At 42.3% G+C, this 23,826-nt stretch overlaps 1 protein-coding gene across 4 annotated transcripts in view; it reads right to left on the bottom strand.

The window, feature by feature from the left end:
- Positions 1 to 1,235: 1,235 nt before the first annotated feature.
- The window catches only part of TRIM67 (tripartite motif containing 67), a 31,482-nt gene continuing 8,891 nt past the window's right edge, over positions 1,236 to 23,826 (bottom strand). Inside the window, exons 3-10 of one of the 4 annotated variants that reach the window (XM_038175936.2) lie at positions 21,901 to 22,023; positions 20,515 to 20,625; positions 18,297 to 18,456; positions 12,591 to 12,748; positions 9,495 to 9,633; positions 7,707 to 8,010; positions 2,598 to 2,760; positions 1,236 to 1,611 (exon numbers count right to left, since the gene is read on the bottom strand). In XM_038175936.2, the coding sequence (XP_038031864.2) occupies positions 1,546 to 1,611; positions 2,598 to 2,760; positions 7,707 to 8,010; positions 9,495 to 9,633; positions 12,591 to 12,748; positions 18,297 to 18,456; positions 20,515 to 20,625; positions 21,901 to 22,023 (1,224 nt within the window). In that variant the 3' untranslated portion in view covers positions 1,236 to 1,545. The remainder of the gene's footprint in view (positions 1,612 to 2,597; positions 2,761 to 7,706; positions 8,011 to 9,494; positions 9,634 to 12,590; positions 12,749 to 18,296; positions 18,457 to 20,514; positions 20,626 to 21,900; positions 22,024 to 23,826) is intronic. The other 3 variants (XM_038175937.2, XM_038175939.2, XM_038175938.2) reach the window with 3 other exon arrangements.

Below are 23,826 nucleotides of genomic sequence, written 5' to 3'. Positions count from 1 at the left end.
CGCATGTGCTTGTACATATGCTTAGAGGGGAAAATCTGTGTAAGCAGCAGAATTTAAGAAAAGGACATAGCACATCAATAGGATGTAAGAGCTGATGCTTGTGGCATCTTGTTTGATCCCACTGCACTTACGTAGGATTGGACAAAATGACAAATGGCAAAGTCTGAGATGTCGTGGGCTCACACAGTCTGCTGCATCTTGTTCTTATGCGTTACCACTAGGCACACACAGAGCTTATGTTAACTTGTTTTACAGGAAAAGGAACACTCACACAAACCAATATGTTTTCTGACAACAGCATGCAGGTGGGAGTGCTGTGGTTAGGGGAAGTTCCACGTTGGTCAGACTCACGTTGTCACGGACAGCATCTGAAATGGCTTCTTGCCTTCAAGGGAGATTCAATAGACAGTCACATCTCACAAAGTATTTATGTCCCAATCCAGAAAAAAAATCTTCAGAACAGATTTAGCATTAATCCTATGAATCTCTCTTGCTCAAATGTTTCATGGAAGTCAAGACGTTAGATACATCACCCTAATCTAATAGAAAATTAAGGCTTTTGATCTCAAAGCTACATTGGAACTACAGTTGCCCAGGACTTACAGGCTGAAAAGCAGCATTTCTCTGTGTGGAATACTTTGCATATACCATATCTAAATAAATCTCTCATCAGTTAAATTCAAAAGGATCTACCCTGCATAATTTTTCAAGAGTTGTGCTGATAACCACAATCAGATCTTCTCTGTGTGATAGTCCCCACAATCACACTTAAATAAGGAATATGAAAATGTATCAAGAATATTTTTCTCTCTACCTTTCATATCTGAATTGTGCAGGTATCATGGTGCAAGCTCAAATGAGCACAACTATTATGTGACAGCATTTGGGAAACGATCTTATTCTTATTGAAGTGCAAGTTCTGCCACTGAATTCTAGGGGAACAAAAGTCACAGCTTACTGTACTCTAGAGCCAGAAGGAATAGTTAAGGTCATTTGAGCCCCTGGAAGTAACAGACAAAAGAATCTTGCAGGTGAATTCTTTAACTGAGCACACAGCTTCCACTTCAGCTGCCAAAACACACACTGTCTTGAATTAAGGATTTCAGGAGGCAAAAGGAATCCACCAAATTCACCAACTGGTGAATTGTTCCAGCAGCCAATGTTCTCCAGTCCTAGTCTTGCCCATTTTTTCAAGCATCCTTAATATCTTTTGAGTACAAATCCAGCCATGGGAGAGAAAATACACTCATTTACTTTTTCACCTTATAAATATGTGTACGCATGTGTGTGCACATGTATGCAATGCAGTATAGATATGTGCAGGTACCCAGTTGTAATCACGTGCCAGTTCTGTGGGTATGCTTGCTATGGCTTGTTAAATCAAAGATGGAGTGGGCGAGCTGTAACCAGTGGAGTACTCAGTGAGCAACACGGTGTACAACATTTTACGTAGGGAAGAGAATGCTTTTTTTCTGACTTACTAAAAGGTGCCAAATCACACTGAGAAAGCTTGCAGATCCAGCAGGGGCTCAGGCAGAAGCTTCATTAGTTGCTGGGCAACTTTGGCTGCTTTACACATTGTGGCACCTCCAGTCCTGTCTGCAGTGTCACCTGTGCAAAGGAGAAATAACACTGGCCATGAGCTTCCCCCTCACACTTTCTTGGCCATGCTCTGCCTTAACTTGGTCATGGTAAATGTAAGCCAGGTGCTACAAGGATGTAGGGAGGCTGCAACTGAAAACGTGTGTTGAAAAAAGCAGTCAGGTTCCCAGGGAGGTGCTTGCATCTTCCACTTTGTGCATCAAATACAATAAAGCGACAAAACCTTGAAAGATTTGGATGCCACCAGCAACTAATGCTAATGTTAATGTAAGGCCGTGTGAAGTTTCTTGCTTCAGTCTGGGGATTGTACATGATGGATATTCCATGCCTGACTGCATTGGTCCTGTCTGACTAAAACCAGCCTCTGTCATTCCTCAGGCTTCTGGCATTTCCATAGGTAGAGCTGCTGGTTCTCCCTTACATTACCTCCTGTTTCTAGCCATATGCAGTGGTTTTGAAGTAAAAAACACATTATATTGAAAGAGGGTTCCTCCAAGAGGAGATTTCTTGGGAACAGAGAGAAATCTCTGAACTTCAGAGTCTTCTCTGTTGAACCAATTCTCTGACCTGTGTTGTCTTTGCTCTACTTACTGCTTTGCTGTTGGCATTTCTGTCTCTTGACAATGTTAACTATCTCTAAACACAAGATCTACGTGGAATTCGGATACTCATGCTTTTTAGTCAAAATGGCAGAAGAAGCCTTAACCCTGCTGCTTTCTAAGGGGTTGTGTTGCAGCAGACCAATGTAGGCATTAGGATGCACAGGCACTTTTGCTTGCTTTTACAGGGTTACCCCTCACACCTTTGAGGCAAGACAGAAGGTCAAATCAAATTTTCAAGAAAGTGTTAGCCTTCTCAGTGAAAGCTGAGAAGGAAAGCTAATATCCGTAGTGACTACCCACAAATGACATTACCTGTCACAGCAGAAAGGGCCAGTAGCATATCCCCTCCTTTAGCTGAGCAGGGCAAGTTGTCTTGAACTACAGAAGACTTACCTGGACGTTTCGATTGAGGCTCAGTGCAGGCATGAAGACACCCTCAATGTTTTCAAAAGCTGGAGGTCCTTGCTGCTGCCCATTTATATAGAAGGTCAGGTTGTGCTTGTTCAGATCCAGCAGAACACCAACGGTGGCACCTTTAGAGACTCCTCCTTCAGTCCTAAGGCACAAAGGAACCGCAAGGTTGGTTTAGTGAAGGCAGAATGCTACACCCCTGCTGCTCTCTCCAGGACAAGCAGTCTTACTAAGGAAGGGGAGAGTGGAGCAGCACAGAGAAAAGATTAGCCCCACAGCACTTTGGCAATGACAAACCGCACCTTTACCCAAAACATATGTACCACGTTCATCAGAGCTTAAAGGGGATATCTGAAAGAGAAATTGGGTCCAATTCTCCTCCAGCTGTAAAGTCAGCGCTAAAAATTGTGTTCAAAGCTAACAGAGGCCCTGAGCTGACAAGAGCTGGGCAGGTAAGCAGATCGGTTCAGTGCTGAGGGTGCAGGACAGGAGTCCTGGAGATAGCTCCTGAGAGTGCCCCTGCTGTGGTGGAGTGATGCGCACAGAGAATGAACGAGCAGAAAAGCTTGTGTGCTAGGCACTCGTTTTTAATTGCTCTGCCTGCTAACAGCTCGAGACTCACCTCTGCCATCCCCCCATCCCCAAGGAGACCCAATTTCCCAGAGCCAGCATAGGTCGAACAGATCCTGGCTTCAGGGAGGAAGGGAAGGTGGGGCTGGTTAGGGATACACGTAGATCTGCGGCTGGCGAGGTGTTCAGCTATAGGGCTGGGAGCTGTTCTAGGCTTTGGGGCACAGCTATTAGTATCGGGGATAATTGGTTGTGTCAGGAGCAGCTGCTGAGAGCTACCATGGTATCAGAGTGTGCCAGGACAGATCCAGCCATTACATGCATGAACGATTTGACGTTAATGCACTTTGATTTGGGGGTTAGTCAAACCCAGTATTACTTTAAAGAGCACTGAGCAAGAAATCTGCTACATATGCAGATTGGCCACAGGCACTGCTACTTCGCTAATGTCATGGGGTGGGGGCTCTGCAATGGATTTACAACCTGACACAATTTGTTCAGGCTAAATCAGATTTCAAGTCATTTGCATCAGGAAAGGAAGCAACTGTCCTTTGTCCCACGAGCTTCCCTCAGTCACACAAAATTCACAGGATAAATGCAATTTTAACATAAAATTTATCCCATAGATAAAACAAATACACTAGGAATATGGTAGGAAATTTTCATCGTGTCCACTAGGTGTCATAAACTGCTTTTCCTTTAGACTAAATGCGGCACATACAATTTCCTCTTAAGGTGTAAGTAGTTTTACCTGTGATAGTAATGGCAACAATATTTTGACTTCTCTATTTATAGCTCTTCAAACAATAATGGTACAGCTGAGAATCAGGAGTTGGGCTCTCAGATGTGTTAGATTTAAAACTGTGCAGTTCTGAGCTCCCTTTAATCTATTTCTGGTATTGTAAGCATTAACAAGTTTGTGTTTGAGCTCTTCTCCAAAACCATAAAGCATATTATTTTCCAACAAAAGTTAAAATGCTTACCTAGCCTCAGTGTCTTAAGATCTAGGTTGTTGAAAAACTCAGTGAGACTGTGGGAAGTGTCACTACTACGATCTAGAGCTATTTTCAAATGGATAATGTGGTTTTTTTTGTTTGTTTTTTTTTTTCCTCTGATGGAGAACAGCTTTGATTGCAGTGCACCAAGTTTCATATCCTGCAGTGTTTCAAAATAGATTTTATGACATCCTTTTAAATGACATTGATTCTCTCGGGGAAACAGAAATGGCAACTTTGCCTATTTCAGATTATTATGCTCTTTCTTATATAATAAACTAATTTGCTTCTTGTGGGCTAATTAGCCACGTGCTACATGGTGACATTGAGTGACTTCTCTGCAGCCCAAGGGGAAAGCCCTGCTGAAGAAAAGCTGCTGCCTGCAGCACATGACCCAGCTGAGGGCTGCCCGGGACAAGGGGAGCAAGACACGGGGCTCTCCCTGACTTTCTTGCCCCAAATTTTGCAGCACTTCAGCAGGCCAGATGCCTTGTTACTGAGCATCCACCTCCCCACAGGGAGCAGCAGGCTCTGGCAGGATGAAGCCATGGCTTCTGAGGCTGAACAGCTCATCCTGGGCATCCCAGGATGTCTTTGGGAACTTATTTTGAGAGACCCAGTGCTTTTGGGACTACTGTCACGGTCACCTCCTTTAGGCGGAAAGATGGGACAGCTAAAGTTTCATGAGCAAACTTGTGCAGAACACAGTCACTCTTCCACACATCATCAAGACTGGATATTTTACTGGATATTTATTCTAATAAACGTCTTAGTTGTAATACAAAAGCCTGCTAGCTCAAGCAACTTAAACTGATGCTCCTTCCTGGTACACTTCTGTGCCAGCATGTCCAAGAGCTGACACTTCAATGTCTTTTTAAACTACTTAATGGTAGTTATCCTACAGCCTCCTGATAGTCTGAAGACCAAGTGAAAGGAAAAGGCAGCTACCTGGTACAGTAGTACTTCTGCAATGATGATCCATTTTTGAAAACATGCACCACTTTCATCATTCCCAGTAAATCCCAACTCTCACACACCTTTTCCCACAGTCCTGCAAATATTTACCTCTGTGCACAGTGCTGAGTACTGACTGCCAGTATTATGTGTAGGACTGAGTGCAGACACAGGAATTGGGCTACCCTGAAAAATGCCACTGTCTGCTGCAGTGGGATCTGACGTTCTCAGAATGCTTTCAGCAGCAGTGTGGACAATTTGCAAAACTGGACTGAATGAATTGGCTTGAGGAATTAAGAATAGCAGTAAATTTCAATGTTATTGAAAAATAAATCTTAACTTATGAACACTGTTTAATACACTGAAGAATTAACTCCACATTAACAGTGTTTTTTCATTAACTTTAGAGTAACTTCACAACTTTGCCATGTCCATTGCCAAGGCCAGTATTTTTCAATCAATTGTAATATTTTTGTGTGATGAGAACCTGTTCTTGAGACCTCTGAAGTTAGTGCAGAGACTCGCCTTAAGCAGGGGGCTTAAAGATTAACTGTCCAGATTTTGACATCCCCCAGTCTTTCAGCATAAAATATTTCAGTGTGATTTCCATCTCTTTCATTGCAATGAGTGGTGATGCCTCTAAGCAATGGGCACACAACACCTCTGCTGTGAATCGACTATTTTCAGGAACAACAAGGCTGAAAGGTACCTTACAGAGGTATATCCCTGCCCTGAAGTATCAAACTAGTGTCTGCATAACCTGTTCTCAAAGGTCTCTATTTTTTATAGCATTAGGTTCATCTGTTTGTGCCCTTTCCTCTAGCACGACAGAGGTCGAGCCCAGCCTGGCTGTTTTTAAGGATGCAGACAGATCCTGGCGTGCTTGCTGTGAGCAAAAAGAACAGGAAAGTGTTCTAAACTTGTCAGGTCCCATGCCTCGGTCTTTCAAGCTCCACCCCAGCTTATCCTTGAAGCTAGTCATTTATTTATAGTCCTAATTTAGTCTTGTGAAGATTTGGATGGATGAAATGATTACTAGGATATCTCCTCCAACATAATAACATCTGAGAGGCTAAAAGCTGGCAATAAATTTTCTTTGGACTGACATTGTGCTATCATGCACTTGTCTCCAGTGGGGAAAAATGACAAGGCAGCAACAATTGTTTCCACAAGACTACCACAGCTAATGAGTTAAAAACCTGACCTACTTGACTGTCACGGTTAAAAATATAATGCCTAGACCTAATTTCATTGAAGCGCATGTGATTTCATGAGACTACATGCTCTTCATCAGTGTATTTCACTCGAAAGAATATTCTACTGGACTGCCCATTCCTTGGATGTGCTTGCCAAACCTCTGTTTTACCTAGTAAAAAGAGGGAAGCTCTCATCAACACAAAGTACTTCGTTCTCTTGTTTAAGCAGGATGATTGGAAATCCAAAGTGTTTCCATTGCTTTTGCTTCCCAGAAGGAAAGCTTTTGCTTTGCTCTTGTGTTGCTTGCGGGAAGAAGCATGCCTAGGACCAAATCCATAAAATAGGTTTCTGGGACAGCAGCACACAGAACGTTTGCCAGTTTTTTCCAGAAAACATAAGCTGTTTCACAGAGCATTAAAATTTACCCAGCTTAACATTACTTCCACCCTAAATCAAATCAAGATATTAAAGGGACAGAGAACCTTTTGATATATTTATTATTCTGACGTTATTTTATGCTGCATTTACTTATGACATGACCTAAGTCATGTCCTAAAAAGACCTTTCATTGGCCTTTGGAGCCGATTAAAATATTCATATTTACTTTAGATAGCTTTGGGTCCAGCTACAAGGTTCTTCCACCTGTCTGTAACAAATTAAAAAATCAAACTGCTTCAAACAAAAATTACCATCAATTGCAGTATATGTACTCAAAATACAAGTATGTTTTAGAGTTTGAATGACTTCTCAACAGGAGACATTATTATCAGCTTAGGATGCCATGAAAGTTGGCAGAAACTTCCCTCTAAGGAGATAATACAAGCATTTTTAGTGTTTTAAAAATGACTGCAAACCTTTCTTTTAATCATTTGACATAACTGAAACAACATCTGACCTAGTAAGTACGGAAAACCTGCTGAGACAGGCAGTAGGAAACTAAATCAAAATTGATTCCCACTCTGCCACAGACCCACTATATATCCTCAGCCAGACTTTGTACATCAGTCTCCCATCATGGTAGAGTAGGTATACAAATATGGTGTTTTCCAAATATACAAGGCATTTAGACTGCATGGCACTCCTATCTACCGACATTGTGGGTAGGACATGAAATCATGGGTTTAATCGCAGCAGGGGAGATTTAGCTAGATCTCAGGAAAAAGCTGCTAATGGAAAGGGTAACATACACCAACACAGATTGCCTGGGGACGAGATGCCATCTCTGTCACTGGTGACTTTTAAGAACAGGTGAGTCAGGAATAAAATAACTATTTGGCAGGGAGGTGGACTACAGCTTGTTGAGATCTCATCCTCTGATGACAAGGAGAAAAAAAGAAACAACCGATAAGGAGAAAATTGTGCAGATGGTGCTTACCGGTTGGTGTGAGAGTTGCAGTGCATGAACCAGCTGCGGTTGTTGTCAACGTACATGGCCCAAGCCTTGTCGTCCTTGCCCAGCATCATGTCCTTGACGACATTAATCCTGGCAATGCCAAAGGCTGGATCGGGATGGTTGTCATAGCGGTCCACGTGCAGTTCCCAGTAATGCACGCCCTTGGAGAAGGCAGCCGTGCCCAGAACAACCCGGTCATCGTAGCTGCTGCAGGTGGCCGTCTGGTTGTCATTTGACAGCACGATGTCCCTGTGAGCTGAGGAGGGGTCGAAGGTGAACCACGCCACTGTGCAGGGGAAAAGGAGATGCAGGTTTGTGACAGAATTGGCTGTACACACCGATCGGATGCTCTACTTCCACTAGGAGAACGAGGATCAGCCTTCCTAAAGACCCCACCACACTCTCAAGTAACAAGGATGATCTTTCCTCATTATCCTAGAGGTTACACAGGACTGCTTTGCACTGAGACCCAGCTCAGGGTGACTACTGGTGACTGAGTGAGAAAGAAAAGAGTGCTTCATGCAATCTGCATAACCCAGGAAGACCTGAAAGGCATTTTTCAGTTCAGGCAGCTGAAAGGTGCTATGGAAGTGTAAATTACTCGTGTGCCTTATATCATCTGCGTCTCTGAATGGACGCTTCTAAGGGCAGTGACCTGCTATTCTCATACAGTAACTAGAAAATCATAGAGGAAACGAAGTCTTCTTCGTAATGCAGAAAATGCTCACAAGTGTGAATTGGTTCAGGATTGTCTCTAATAAAAACAGAGTTCCTCTGTGTCCATGCTGGTAAGGGCTGATTTCACTAGTTTATCAAAGAAGGGAAGAAAAAAAAAAAAAAACAAAAAAACAGAGAAAAAGCTCTTAAAGTATTAATAATTTACACTGGCCTATTTTGGCAACACAGCATAAAAGTTGAAGTGAGGACAGCACATACTTCTCAATTCATTACAATATCATTACTGAAGATGAACTTCTTGTAATGCCTCTGTGGATGTCAAGTGTAATTACAGAAGAACAAGCACAAATTCCCATCTCTGTCTTATCAAACCTTGCTCTGAAATTGAAGCAGTAGTGAGGAAAAACACAGATTCCAAAGATAAATGTAAAAGTGGAGACAGCATGGCATACAAAATATCCATATTGCATAACTGCCTCTGTATGCTACAACAAATAAAGACCCTAATTGGACATCCAACTTCCATAACCAAACAAAACAGCAAATTTGAAACCTGAAGTGTTACTGACAATGGAAAATCCCCCAAAAGCATAAAGAAATGGCCTACTTGAATTTTATCATTAGTGAAGTTAGGACTGGGTTGTTCCCCCCCCCCCGAGATAGCAGGCTGTTTTCCACCCAAGTGCACTGCAGCAGCCATCAGAATACACCTACAGCTGCGTGTGGTTTTGGGCACTGTCTTCTGCACGTACACTCAGCAGCATCGGTCACCTGCAGGTGGGTTGGCTTCAATCAGCACTGGAAAAGCATGCACACACAAAGGTGCGTGCAGCTTGTTGGAAATGCTGTGCAGTCATTTAGCTCACATGCAGAAGGGACGGCAGGGACAGCAGTGGCACAGCCCTGCATTCTTCAGCCCTGACCTGGAAGTGCACATCTGGAGGACAGCTCAGTCCCTAGCCTCCCCACTGAGATGATCCAAAATCTCCATGCCAGCAAGTCCCACATGTATCAGTGGATATAATGGGATGCAAGTGTCCTGACACTGCAGGCTGCAGTTTTACTTTAGAAACTGGCAAAAAACAAACTCACCATCAGATGTCTGTAAGATAACTGTCTTGCTGTAAGGACCAACTCCCGATGAATTAAAAGCTTTGACTCTTGCATTATAGGTGCTGTTGAAATGAAGGCCATCAATAGTGCAGAGAGTCTCCTTGCCGACATATACTTCCTAAACACCAAAAACAACCAGAGAGAAAGAAAGAGGGACATAGTTTAACTGTTTCTGTGTCTCATGATCATGTTAAGACTTCTAAACAGAAATCACAAGTAAACAAATTCTTGTGGCTTTAGTGAATGCAGAGTTTAGGCTGTTACAACATGGATAGCTACAGAAGTGGAGACACCAAGTAAGGTCAGCACTGGAGACACTAAGGTGAAGGTAAAAAGGGAACACAGATTTTACTTTTCATCCTCTTTTCCTAAACACCTATTCGAAAACACTATTTTGGGCAGTAGTCCTAGAATCTCAACTACCATGGCCATTCTTATCTTTATATAGGACCATAAAAAGGGGGAAAGGAGGAATAAAAAACAAGTAAGCACAGTTTAATTCTGTTGGAAAGGTTGTCTCATGCCTGCATTAATACATAATTTTGAAACCCGCTAAGACAGAGACAGAAGAATCCAGTCTCCTGAAGATTAGGATCACATGCATCACCTGATGAAACAGCAACTAGACAGCAGAGACATAATAAAAGTCTGCAAAGATTTATTAAAGAGCAAGCACTTGCATAACGCAAAATATTTCAGGAGGAGGAAAAGCTAGGCAAAATACCAGGATCAGTCAGATGATAGTTTGTGATGAACTGAAAGAAGCCTAGAAACCTCATGTTTATTGGAAAACTGAATACAGCAATAGGAAATGATCGAAAAGGAAATAATCCTGTTCAGCAGCAGGCTGAAAGCCACAGTTCCCAAGCTTTCTCACCTCTGATTTCTCTTATTTTGTGAAATCCACAGATCTGTGGTAGCAAAGGCTGTAAACAGCTTAAGGCTGTGAGTAAGCAGAGCACTCAGCCCCCAGTTAGGTTAAGACACTTAAGTATACGCCTAGAAGCAGTCCTGATGATTAAAGCTCTTTGATAGGAACCTGAAGTGAATGGAGTATGTGATGAATAAGAAAGGGATTATTTAAGTACATGGCAGGGTGTGTGTTTTTCCACCTTGCTTACTGTGGTGGCTGCCACAATAACAAAATCTCTTGAGTCCTGAGCTAGCCTCTGAACTTTCATGGAGAGAAAGAGTTTCAACAGAACAGTTTTTCATCTCTGTATTATAAAATATACTGCCTGTGCAAAACGTTGTATTTGTAGGACAACTCTCCATTTTCCAATCCATCTATTTTTACAGTTGTTTCACCATAGTCTTACCACTGCTTGTGTTTATTCAGACTGATGCTCTCCACTACAAAGGGAAAAAAGAAACATTCTTAAAAATCTACTCATCAAGAATTGATGAAGCGCAGTCAGTATCACTGCTCTCAGATATGTAATCCTTCAGAAAACTGGTCAGCAAACTCTTATTGAAATGGGATTTCTGAGAAGCCTGCATTTTATCTTTCCGTGGGTAAAACTGAGGATGTTCCTTCCCCAGCAAACAAAGTGTTTCACTTAGAAACCGTGACCTTTGAGCTTTAGGGATTGAGATTGTATTGTATCCTTTCAATCCAAAATCCTGACACGGCAGCACTGGCAGTCCTAAAGCCTTTGCCAGTTATAAAACGCCACACGCAAATGGACCAAGGCTCATTCACACCTTGGATATGCACACCCTGAAATCTTGTCTATTCACAACTATTTCTTTAGTTGTAAATAACACTTGAAATGGTTTATCCAAGACACTGGAATGTGTCACACCTCATCCACCGCACATGGATGGATACCGCTCTCACCTACTAACATTAACTCTGTCAGCAGCTTCTGGCCAGTCATTCTCAAAGGTACCTTTTCACAAATGATACTTGGACCAAGGAATTGAGAAGTTCTAGAAACACTGTGCCCTCTCCAAAACACCCTGCCAACATTGCTGTTTTTTCTAATGAGGGGCATCCAAACCAGGTGCCTTTGCTGGCTGTGGTGTAGTGGTTTGGTATGGGGAGGCAGTTCCTTAGGTAGGCCAGCTCCAGGCTATTTAACTAGCTTTACTAAGCTTTACTAACCTTCAGGTTTCTGGTGGGAAGCTAGTTTACAGCTCCCAAAGAAATCTCATCGCATATTTTAGGCACAATTTCCCCCTTGTGAAGACAGCTCTGTAGTAATGATTTCAAGGCACTAGGCCCTGGGGAACCCATCAGCCTAGCCTGGTCCTGAAGTAACAGAAGTATGAACAGTAGCAGCAATCCTGTCCGTGGTAGGCAGACCACTGCTTCTAGCATGACGTGGCTGGCAGAAAGATGGTTGAATTACTTCTGCGGTTCATTTATTCAGATGTGGAGGGAGGGGACAAGAGTATCCTGCATCTACAGGCATGAGTGAGCAGTTGTGGAATCACCCTGGAGATCTGGGAGGATGGCACTCAGGATGTCCTCCCATACTTACTGAGGCCACTGCAGCGTGTCTGAGGAACACTTCCCTCAGCCTCATATCATCCACTCTCAGAGAAAAATATTAGAAATCCTGTATTTTTATGCAGGATCCTATTTTAAATCTGAACACTAGGGGAAAAAAAAATGCATTTCTGGACCAAGAATTTCATCTATTATATCTATCTATATAGGGGAGACAATATGGACAGACGAGAGTAGGGGCTTCAAAGAAATCCTTGCTACGTGGCATGAAGCACTTCCAGCCCCTGTAGGCTGGTGTGGGATTTTCTGTGGGGGTGTTCTCCAGGGAGGACACACAGCAGATACACTAGTGACTTGAAATTCCACCTTTCACCTCAGCAAGGCCTCTTTGCCAGCTGCCCAGGAAGAGCTTCAACCAAATTCCTACCCAAGCTGGGGCTCCTTCTAAGGAGTAGAAACCACATCCAGAGCTTTCTACATCCATGCAATGAAAGCCAGGGATGCTTTGACAAACCAAACCTTCCCTACTCCCTCTCCCCACCCTCAGACAGACACAAATTCATATCCTGAGGAATCTTATATACAAAGAAACACAAATAAATGCTGAATGAAATTCTCACTCGGAATTGGCCACCATCTCCATCATCAAGTTCCAAGATATAACCCTCCACCGGGTTGTGGCTCAAAGGTGGCATCCTCCAGGCCAATGTCACACTGTTGTTTCTGGTGCAACACTTCTCCAGCTGCAGTAATGGGACGGGTGGCACTGTAACAGGAACTGAGTACAGATTAGTGCAGCTCTGCCCAACCCCCTCAGTCTGTGTTGGGAGCAGGACCACAACCACTCGCTTCCCTCCTCTCCTGGGGAGTGAATGGTAGGGGGGGGATCAGAAGGGTGTGGGTTGGAAGGGACCTTTAAAGATCATCCAGTCCAACCCCCGAAGATGGCCGTTGAAACAAAAGCTGGTAAAAATGATATAATGAAATGTTTTTACTTGGCTAGGCAAACCATTTGGCAGAAATATGTAAATTAAAATGTATTTGGAAACTGTTCCAATTGCAACGTTTATCTAAATCCCTCAGCTCAGGTAGCCAAAGGAGCTTCTGCGTCACAGGAGACTGCTTGTGGCTCTGTCCTTTTGGAAATTAGAGCCTTGAAGTTATCTGCAGACACGCTTTTTTACTGACTTTCCCAGGAAAAAAAAAAACACACCAAGACGCTGTTGACCAGAGCAGCATCTTAAAAATAAAAGTAAACTGAGTACAACATTCAGGCCTGAAAAATAAAAGTAAACTGAGTACAACATTCAGGCCTGCCTCTGGGAAGAGGCCTCCACCACACCTTCTCTACCACGCACACCTGAACTCTCACTGTTCGCCCTTTGCTGGAAATTATTAAGTGAAATTTAAGTCTCCTGGAGAGATCTGGCATATGTCTTGTGCACGACTGAAATTACACAGGATAAGTGAGATATACGTGACGCACAGGCCCTGCCTCGTCTTCTGCCCAAGGCTTAATTTCAGTGTTAGGATCATTTCTGCAGAGCTCCACGGCATCTTGCAGGGAGCTGAGTGCTCTGAGCATTCATTGACTGAGCTCTTAACAATGTCAATTTGCTCTTCTTTTATGTACTCCACTTTGAGCCTCTAGTTTATTCTCCTCCTCCTGCCTGTGAGAGAGCTAAGCCCTTGAGCTGTTCCTTTCGTCCTATTTAACCTCTCAGCATAAAAAGGACTGCTCATGTTTCGTGCAGCAAACTGTCTGTGGGAAAACAGGGGGAAAATGCTCCCTACTGCGTCAGGAGGCTAAGGCTTCACCCCCACGTTGGAAGGGACAAAAGTCAACACCCTACCCCAACAGAATGAGTGTGGCCTGTAACAAAGGAGCTCAATAAACTAGCTCTTAAAGGATTTTCTGAAAACAAAACACAATAGAAACCTTTGCTGCTTTTCCTTGATATTTAAGGATGATTCAGAGGGTCTCATATATAAAGACCTACTTGTTTTTTTCCACACAAAAAGTTCAGACTTTTCTCTAGAAGGCACCATGTCTGGAAAAGTAACAGAAATATGGCATTACAGGAGCCAAAAAACTGACAGCAAGGAATGCAGAGGTAAAGCGAATTTTAAACAAACCATTTTTAGTTTAGGGTTTTGTTTGTGTTTGTTAGCATGTGTATTTTCAGTGATTGATGAACCTGGGAGAAGACAGGGCTGCATCAGCCACCACTCCCACTCCTGCCACTCTGGCTACCCTGCCAACTCTCTCAGGAAGTGTTTGCTGGGTCCCCCCTACTTCTGAGACTCCCTCTGGCAAAACTACATGAAAACCTCGTTCACAAAGCTAAGTGCAAAATAGGCAGCACTCCCACACTCCTCAACCAAGCGCCCAAATCCCTGTGCTGCACAGCCACACAGTGGCCCAGGACAGGATAAGAAGCTCCCCCCAGGCAGGTGTCCAGCTTTGCTGGATTACGCCTGCTGCACTCGCCCTCCTGGAGCAGCTGGACACAGATGGTCGGAGATTTATCTTGACCTCAGACTCCCTTTGGGAGGAAAGAGGGTGAACTCTTTCTGTAAAAGTCATAGGAAAGTACAGAGGGAGTTGAATAAGTGGGACACGGGGATGCACTTCATAGTGAAGAGCCATGGGACAGCGCTAGGAAAAGACAAATATAGGCTGTCAGGAAAAAAAAAAAGAAGTTTCAGATGTTAAATAACAGTGCTGTCCCACTTCTTGTTCAACTTAAAAGTCCTCTAGAGAGTTTTTGAAGGAAAGGAATGAAAATATAAAGGGAGAAGTGATACTGCATTGGCACAGCAAGACCTATTAATGAGCTTGAATAATGTCCTGCTATTGCAGAAGTGCTACACGCAGGTCATGCTTAGCTAAGAAATGTGATACTGATGCCTAACGTCAACTCAGCAGTTTCAGAAACACATTATTCAATGCATCTCACAGTTGATCTTCTCTTAGGGTAGAGTAAGGCTGTTCTAAGATTTTGCTTGTTATTTGTCATCATGTGGATATAAATGACTGTCCAGCGGTGGTACAGAAAATTGGCAGGTAGCTACATTCTTTCCTGTTTTGCACCTGGTCTACATTTTACAACAAACCAAGACTGCATGGCAATTCCAGCTGTTTGCACTAAACAAACCTCAAACACATTATTTGCCTGTGTCCATAGCTTGAACTGAGAAAATGCATTGTACACAATGAGCTAATCATTGAATAAGACAGGAATTTCATGCCAAGGCACTCAGAAAAAGCAATAAAAAGAAGAAAACACAGACAGAGGAAGGAGATTTGGGAAAGCTCAGCACACCAGCAAATACTAGAGCTGCACATGTATCTCAGCAGGTCAGCTAGACAGGGGACTGCAGGACCCTTACCAAAGAAGAATCAGTGAGACACTTCAGTCAATACGACTGCTTAAGCATTGCTTCTGCTTCTATCACATTTCTGCTCCCTGCACATTTAATTTGGTACTGAATTGCTTTTTTCTTTCCATAAAAAGAAAAGAAAACAACACTCCCTGATCTTTATTCACTGAGATTGGCCTTAGATATAGGCTTACACAGAATCCACCAGTAAGGTACATGAACAAGTCATCAGAGCAAATCTAATGTGATTTGTTCTCATTTTCATTCTTCTTTGTCTAACACAGTGAATCAATGTTTACTTACAAGCAAGCTTTCACTCTAAATGACCCATGCAAGCTCACTGAGGTTGAATGAGGCCAGAGTTTGGAAAAAAAAATTAGAAATTCAGTCATGCATTAAGCATCGATAACAATATTACAGACCTTACATCGCAATGCATTTGCAAAGAAACAGCACGCAGCTGGAAAAGCTACATTGGCCCTGTTCTCTGAGGCTCCCCCCAAAATCCCTCTACAGACGGTCTCTGATGTCTTTAGTGTATCTACTCTTGTCAGATTGATCCATACGGTGAGTCAGTAACACTCCCCTCAACACCAAACGTTTGGCAAAGATCGATGACTCGGTGTGCTGGGGCAGGTGAGATTCAAGAAAGAAGAGCAGATGTGAAGAGACAGATTTTTTTGTGTGTGGAATTGGCGACTCAGAAGGATTCAAGTCCTGAGGGTGATTTTGCTACAAATAGCAAAACAGAACCAACAACAGCTCCCTCTCAGTCTGCAAAGTGATAATCCTCGTGGGTCTGGGTGCTCACTACTGAAAGGCTGGGTTGTTTACTCTGTAGTATCTGTGTCTTCAGATGCAAGACCACTACGCATGAGAAGATGATGCAAAGCTGGCTGATGTCCATAGAGGTAAATATGTCCACAATGACGCCCATAGAGGCAAATTTCAGAAACAAAAATGTCAATGTGTCAGATAGTGAGCAGCTCAAATACAAATAGATTTGTAGTCAGTCATAAACTGAAAAATATACTGCATATATTTAACTATGCTCAGTACCTACAAATGTTGGCTCAGGACCAGCTGGTGGCACACATTGCTTGGGCACACATCAGTGCCAGGGGGAATAACGCAGTCCCTTATGCATCTGCAGTAACGGGGACCAGGATAAATTTCCACCCCTGTTTGCACCGTTTCTACAGCCAGGCCAGGTCTCAACATGCACCAGCCATCTGTACTGACCAACCCAACGAGATTTGCAGCTTGGTCAAAGCCAAGACAGCCCAAGGAAAAGCTCTTCCCAAGGACTAACTATCACAGTGCTGCTGGGGAGCAGTGCCCAAGCTGGTCTGTAAGCTCTCCACAGGCTTAAGCAGAAGCAGTCCTGCCCTGTCCTCTGCATCTCAGGCTACGTCTAGCTCAGTGCCAGAGCTTAACAGTGATAGTACTTTAAATGGGTTTGTCAACTGACAGCACTATCTCTCATAAAGCTCCAGTGAATCTGGCTCAATTAGTCTCTAAGTCCTCACACTTAAAGCCAGATGAACATCCAAAAGCCAAATACCTAAGCTGCTCTCACCTCAAGTGACCTGTGGCTAATGAGCAATCTAAGTGGGTAGTTTAGCTAAATTCTTTAAATGTTAGGGATGGAGACTGGTGGAAGATTAGTACTAAATATATTTAATAATAAATATGGCCAGCATTAAATATAAACTGATTTAAACAGATAAATGCGAGAATATTTGGAGAAGCTTTATCAGCAATACTCTTTCTCTCTTGACTGCTTTACAGCTCTAAGCATTTCAGGAGCAGTTTGCAGATGTTTTTTCAGTAACTTCTTTAACACAGCCTGTTCCTGTCAAGATGTAAGCCATTCCTGGTGAGCAGACTTTGGCCTTTAACCGTTTACCCATTCTTTCTCCACAGATTTATCTGCCAAATGATCCACTCCATCTTGGGTCTCTTAGGTTCAGAATCAGGTTCAGGGAGAACAGAAACTGAACTGAAATCTTTACGTTTATTTGAAGTTAAAAAAAAAACAAAAAAACAACACATCCAACATCACTACATGATTATTCTTAACTTATTCATGAACTTCTGCCAGCCTCTACCCTGTTGCCCACTTGTATAACTAAGTCTTGATTCACCACTGAGTAGAGAAAGTGGCCTGATTCCCAGAGACCACCATGGGTTTAACATCTAGCTAGCCTATGTATCTCTCTACTTAATCCTGATGCAGTTGTGTGCTCTGCATACACCATGTGCATTACAAGCACATGTTTGTTAGTATATTTTTGCCAATGGCATCTACTGTTCATCAGCTTCTGCTTTTAAATAATTTCCTTAACCTCATCTTCCATTTATTTGTGCCCCTCAGGATCGTTCTGACAACTGGAATCAAGGAACAGTACAGGCACTGAACTACTTTCTGCCTGTAATTCTCCACCTCCCAGTTTTATTTTATTTTAAAGCCTGAGCACTGTTAGCAGCACATTCCAGATATAAGCCAAAGGGGTTCTCTCCCAATGAAGCATATGTGTGTGGGGGGGAGTATTTATTTACTACTTCAGCTGTTCCCGACAAGATAGAGGTAACTAGTATTTTGATTAACTCTGTTAAATCTATGAATGCTATAAAATGGCATGAAGTTTCATGCAGCTGATGTCTTTTGAATCACCAAAGCTAACAGACAGTCCTATTTTGAAGAATTCATCTTTTCAAATATGCAACGGCACATGGTATCACTGTCTGAGCCTGTCCAGGTCACTGCATGTGAGATGAGCACACCCGTCTCGGAAACACCCAGCAATCTTAATTTGCTTGAAAACTTTTTTAAAATATCCAGCAATTTCAAATCATTCCTCCCACTGCGTCCCCCCCTCTTCACAGTGCAATTTCAACACATGCATGAAAAACAGAAAAACAAAATTACAAAAGCTCACCCCTACATTTCATCTGAATAAAATCCAAATGGTGAATCGCCTCCAGTAAAGGTTCACTATCCAATGTCAGGTCAAACTCAGCAGACACTTTTGGCTCCAAGGCTCCTTTGACCCATTGTTCCTGGGATACCTGAACACGTTTGATTAAAGCATCTGAAATCTGAAAGACAGCATCAAGCTTATGATGAAACTGCAGATGAAGCAGCACATTGGAAGACATTAGAAGTGACAGTATGGCTGAGAGATACAGCACAAGGAAACCAGGATTATGACAGCATGAGAGTTGAGATGGGATCCAGTAATTCTGGGGTGAGTTCCATTTATGTGGTATCCTTTGGTCTCCTCCTTTCAAAAACAATCTTAGAATAGGGAAGTAAAAACTGCATTCATAAAGACCATTAAGATTGTTATGTATCATGTCTCTGAATGCCTCATGCACTTGTGAACTCTGTTCTCTGCTGTGTACAGTATCGTTTTGCTCTCCTGTTTAAACAGCAGTTGCACAGAGGCTTACATGTCAGAGAGTCTCTCCATTTAGCACAAATAATTCAGCTGAAAGGAATAAAAAATCAAAAGGAAAAGAAGGTGTGTATTTCTCACAGTGAGGGAAGTAAGTTGTCAGCCAGATTTCCTTAGAATATGATGGACTTGCTATCGATACATCAAAACAATTTCGTTTTTAAATCTTTGCTCTAGCTCAGCCCACAGACAATTAGGCCAGAAGTCACACTAAGATGATCCCAATGGCCTCCTCTGTAAGCGAAATCTTGGCTCTGAGGAAATCAATGAACTCAACTGTCCTTGAGTTCAGCAACACCAGTTGGATACCTGGAATCCTTCCCAGTGAGATTCCTGCAAATCACAGAGAGCAGAATTTTCTTCTGTCTAGGTCAGAGATATTTTTCCTGTACTGCAGGAGTTCAGATATTCTTCCTCACTACTGTCACTGTAAGACACTTCTGTCTGGACTCCTGCACCAACAGCTCCTAACCAGTCTGTGCCTTAAGTGGAGAAGCATCTTACAGCCTTCCTACAACCTTGGAGTCACTTACAGGGGTGCTGGATCCCTTGGCTGCGTTTCAATATCCTGGCTGCAGGAGTAGTTGGCTCTAAGTAATGCAGTGCTTCAGTGTTTGCTGGTAACCTGGAAATCATTGTTAAATAAACCAGGAAAATGTAAAAACAAAAGTACTTTTTTTTACGTAAAAGGCGAGCGCAAAAAACGAAGTCACAAAGGTTATAGGAAAAATAAGCTGAAACAAAAAGAAAGCATATATCTAAGCATGTGTGTAAGACCTAAAGGTTGCATTCGTTCTGTAGTATCCAACTGACAGCTTGCTAAAATGCTGTGTAGTCTTTTAGATTAACATACACCACACATTCCTAACTCTTGTTTGAGACCAGACGTGACAGTAACAATCAATCTGGAGTGCTAATAGGTTTATGTTGGCTAATTTTCATCCTGTTCTTAGGGATACTGTGACAGCCCTCTGACACTCATGCATTCATGTGTGCAGCATGCCCTGTTCAGCTGACAGCCACATACAAATCATTTTGTTTGATGTGCCTTTCTTCTTAGGCAATTTATAAGGCAATAAAGCTAATACGTTAAAATAAGAATTAAGGAAAATAGTTAATGTGATTAATTAGGCAAAGTAATTAATTGGATAGTAAAACTGTTATGTTTTTTTCTCATCAATTGACCCTTTCATGATTTGCCCAATCTCCTCCCTAATCTTGGCAATGGTAACAATGAAAGACTCCTGCTTCCTCCCTGGGACCTAGGCTGCACAGCTCCTGGAACTGAGCCAGAGGAAGTCAAATGTTAAAGAAGAGACACCTGCCAATCAATCCTTCATGTTGTAGGCTTACATGAGATCTAGCCATAAAATCTCACTCAGTAGTTACTGAGGCAGATTCTAAGGGGCCTTCTATACATTTAAAAGCTCTTCAAACCTTAGGACACACCACTAATGAGTTGTCTGTTGTAGAGAAGATGGAATAAAACTATCAGATTTAGTGATATTAAAAATGTATAGAAAAAGAAAAGCTTGCACCTAAGAAACAATATTTGCAACTGGCCTTTTAGACATTACCAACAGGAGTTAAAATGAACCTGCCTTGGAGGTGAAAGGTGCTAATTAGCAAAGCAGTCCATTTTTAGATTTACATATCAATTTATATTTTTTTTTCCTCAGAACACTGGAAAGAAAAATACCTGTAAAAACCCAGAGGGATCATTTTCTTTGATAACTTCTAGGCAGTACTCCATAAGCCCTGTTGACTGACGTAGCTTCAGTGTACAGTGATTTATCTGGTCCCAAACAACCTGGAAAACAATCAGTACAGTCCTGATAATTGCCTCAGCTCACAGTGAAATGTATAAAATTATTTCAGAAGAGGCAACAAACGGATGAGTGTGTTAAAGCTATGCTTAATTTAGCTGCCATATGGCCATTGCCACATCTCCATCAGCTACACTCACTTGCTCTGTATTGTAAATACCGATAATTAGTTTGGCAAAATGTTGTGCACAGGGAATCTCAATTTTCAGAGCAGATTAATTGCTCAAACCTCAGGTTTGCTTGGGGCAGAGAAAGCACAGAATATGTTTTTGCATTTGTAGTATTCACATTTACAATCGTGCTTTCACTAAAAATTGAGCTTTCAAAAAACCTTTGACTTAAAAAGCAAATATTACAGAGGATAACTGCAGGGATAGCTTCTTGCAGATTATACTCTGCCATTATCTTCACAATTCCCCATTGATCCTGTTCTGCTTGAAGATGCATTGCTAGGATTAAGAATGCCTCTCATTTCTTCCAGATTTTGTACTAGATTCTGCTGTAAATTAGGCCTAATAGCACTGTGTTCAGTCACAGAACTCCACAGTTACCTCAGGCTAAGGGGAATGAAAAGCAGGATCAACTATGCTGTTAAAAGCACGTCCTAAATGTTGGTTCTTGTTAAGCACGGGGATTTTGGAATGCTTACTTCAGGTAGATTTTATTCATTGTTTTCCACTTTATATTTTTCACTTTGATTTTTCCTTCTGTCTTAGATGCCATTAATGTTACCAGCACTGTAATATCTCAAAATCATTTATGTAGTTCCCCTTTCCAAGAAATTTGCTTATTTTCTGACTGCCACTTTGTTTAACCACCCATAGCTTTCTTTTCTTCCCTTTACAGCATCTCTTTAATGTCTTTCGAGTAGCGCATTAATATCTGGTGGTGGCCTGTCTGAATTTCAGAGACTTGAAGAGAATCCAAAATCCTCAAAGATTTACTTGGGCAGAAGGGGTTTCTTGCATTTGGAAGGACCTACAATCGAAATCACACAGAGGTTACACTAACAAGCAGCTGTCAAAAGTGAGCCCCTAAGTATCAGATACATAGAATGATGGCCTCACTCAAGAAATTGCTGAAGTACAGGCCTAATTTTAAGTGTATAAGCACATTTCCATTAAACTGCTAAGATGGAACCTGCTGAAGGACTTCGGGATTGGGCTGTTCAGCATTAAAGGGCTCAGAACTTGACAAAATGCTCACTAACACAAGATATCAACAGCTGAATATTCACAGCTAATGAGAGTTACACTCACTTTTAGCTTGTGCTCACGTTCCTTGGTAACTTTTGTGAGCAGCTTGGCCTTTTGTCGTGTTAACGCATCGACCAGGGCATCGCACTGAGCAACGAGACAGGCTTCATAATCCAACCCATTCTCCTAGAAGAAGTTGAGAAACATATTAATCAAAGAACACATTTTATAGCTTACATGATTGTTCATTCTTACCATTTTCCATTCGGAGAAGATTTCTTTTCAAGGTTTTAGCATGCCTATTGCCTTTCTGATTTCATTATTGCTGTACCATTAATATCCACATGCTATAAAACAAAACAGTGAGATGCTATGCCACAGAGTAAGTTTATATGAAAACCTTGATTTACTGGCACTTTTCCAGACAGCAGATGTAGTACAACATAATGTAAAATCTAAACCTGCCATGCACAATGCATATATATATATGTAAGAGGGTTCTGTCCCACTGTATAATTATTGCAGTGTAGCTCCCTTGAAATCACTAGCTCTACACTATGACAACTAGAAGAGAATTATGGACCAGGATGCAGTCCATAGGCTGATTACCAAGAAATGAATCAAGTACGAATATTATTCCTGAGATTTTGTGTATTGCCTCTAGTACTTTTTCACAAATAGCAAGCACTTGGCAGTCTTTTATTGATGCTGTGGTAAAACTCTCTGCTGGGCAGAGGCCAGCACGTGAGGTGCACAATGTCTACCCCTGCTGAGCCTTGAACAACACCTGGGTATCGCTCAGCCTTGTATAAACTCCTATACAAAAGACAGGGCACAAACCCCGCTTTCACTGACTCCCACTGCAGCAGTAGAAATCCGTGTGAATGTCTTGAAGTGTCTTCAGGATGGCTCCCTCTGGTTGTGGAGTTGGTGCTGTAACATCCATCGAAGGGAGGCTCTCCCTTGCTTCATCTGCTGGTGAGGCTAGAAGGAGAAAGTTTTCAAGCTCCTCTTTCCATCTTTCCAGATGCTTAGCTGTCCTGTCAGCTTTTTAACCAGTTCCCCAAATCAACAAAAAGAAAAAAAAAAAGGGAGATGATTTTAAACATGTGCTTAAGGAGAAGTATCTCTATGGAAAGCCATCACACATCACACACCCCTAACTCCTTATTTTCTCTCAGCTCTTTTGTTTATGCTGTTCTCTTCTTTTCTGTTCATTTGTTTTGTCTTCATTCTTTTGAGACCAAATCTTTCAGCACTGCATTCCTTTCCCTGCAGTACAACACCTTCATCCCTTCCTCTGTCCAAGAGAAGCAGGCTTACTCTTCATTGTCCTAGCCACTGGCAGCGAGAGGGGAGCAGGGAGACACCACACAGCTCGATTACTGTTCACAGGTTTGTTCTAGATTCCTCCTGTTTGTATCTCTCCCTCCTCGGCTTTTATCACACCTGACTCACTCTTAAGCTTCTTTCTGTCAAGCTTCTCTTGACACACTGTTATGTGTACAGAGCCTGACTCTGTAAATGGCTGTGGTGCATCGTTTTTTCTCTTCATTTTCTGTTCACACATCAAACAGGGTGTTTGGCGACATGCCTCTTCCGAGTGAGAAAGGAGGAAATTGTTACAGCAGATGGGAAAATGTGAAAATCCGATAATGACCACAACAAGGAGGAGCAAGGAAGCAACAGGGGCAATGAGGAAGGAACAGGCAGTTTCTAAAGAGAAAAGACTACAAGATTTAAAAGTGACCTCAGAAAGGGGAAGGGAATGAAGATGAGGAGAAACCAACAGATCTGCAAAATGGGAGAAAGAATAGATTATGAATTTGTAAACTGCCTCAGGCAAGACAAAAGCACTGCTCCTGGTAGCTCTGACATGCTCAGAGAAGAGATGAAGAGTGGATGGCTAACTGGTCCAGTATGCATTGAAACAGGATAATAAAATGAACATATGGCTCACTCCTTTGTGTAAAAATACATTTTAGCTGA

Source organism: Anas platyrhynchos, chromosome 3 (assembly GCF_047663525.1).
Source record: "Anas platyrhynchos isolate ZD024472 breed Pekin duck chromosome 3, IASCAAS_PekinDuck_T2T, whole genome shotgun sequence".
NCBI lineage: Eukaryota > Metazoa > Chordata > Aves > Anseriformes > Anatidae > Anas > Anas platyrhynchos.
The sequence above is the reverse complement of the archived record's forward strand: the minus strand, read 5'-3'. Positions and strand labels throughout refer to the sequence as shown.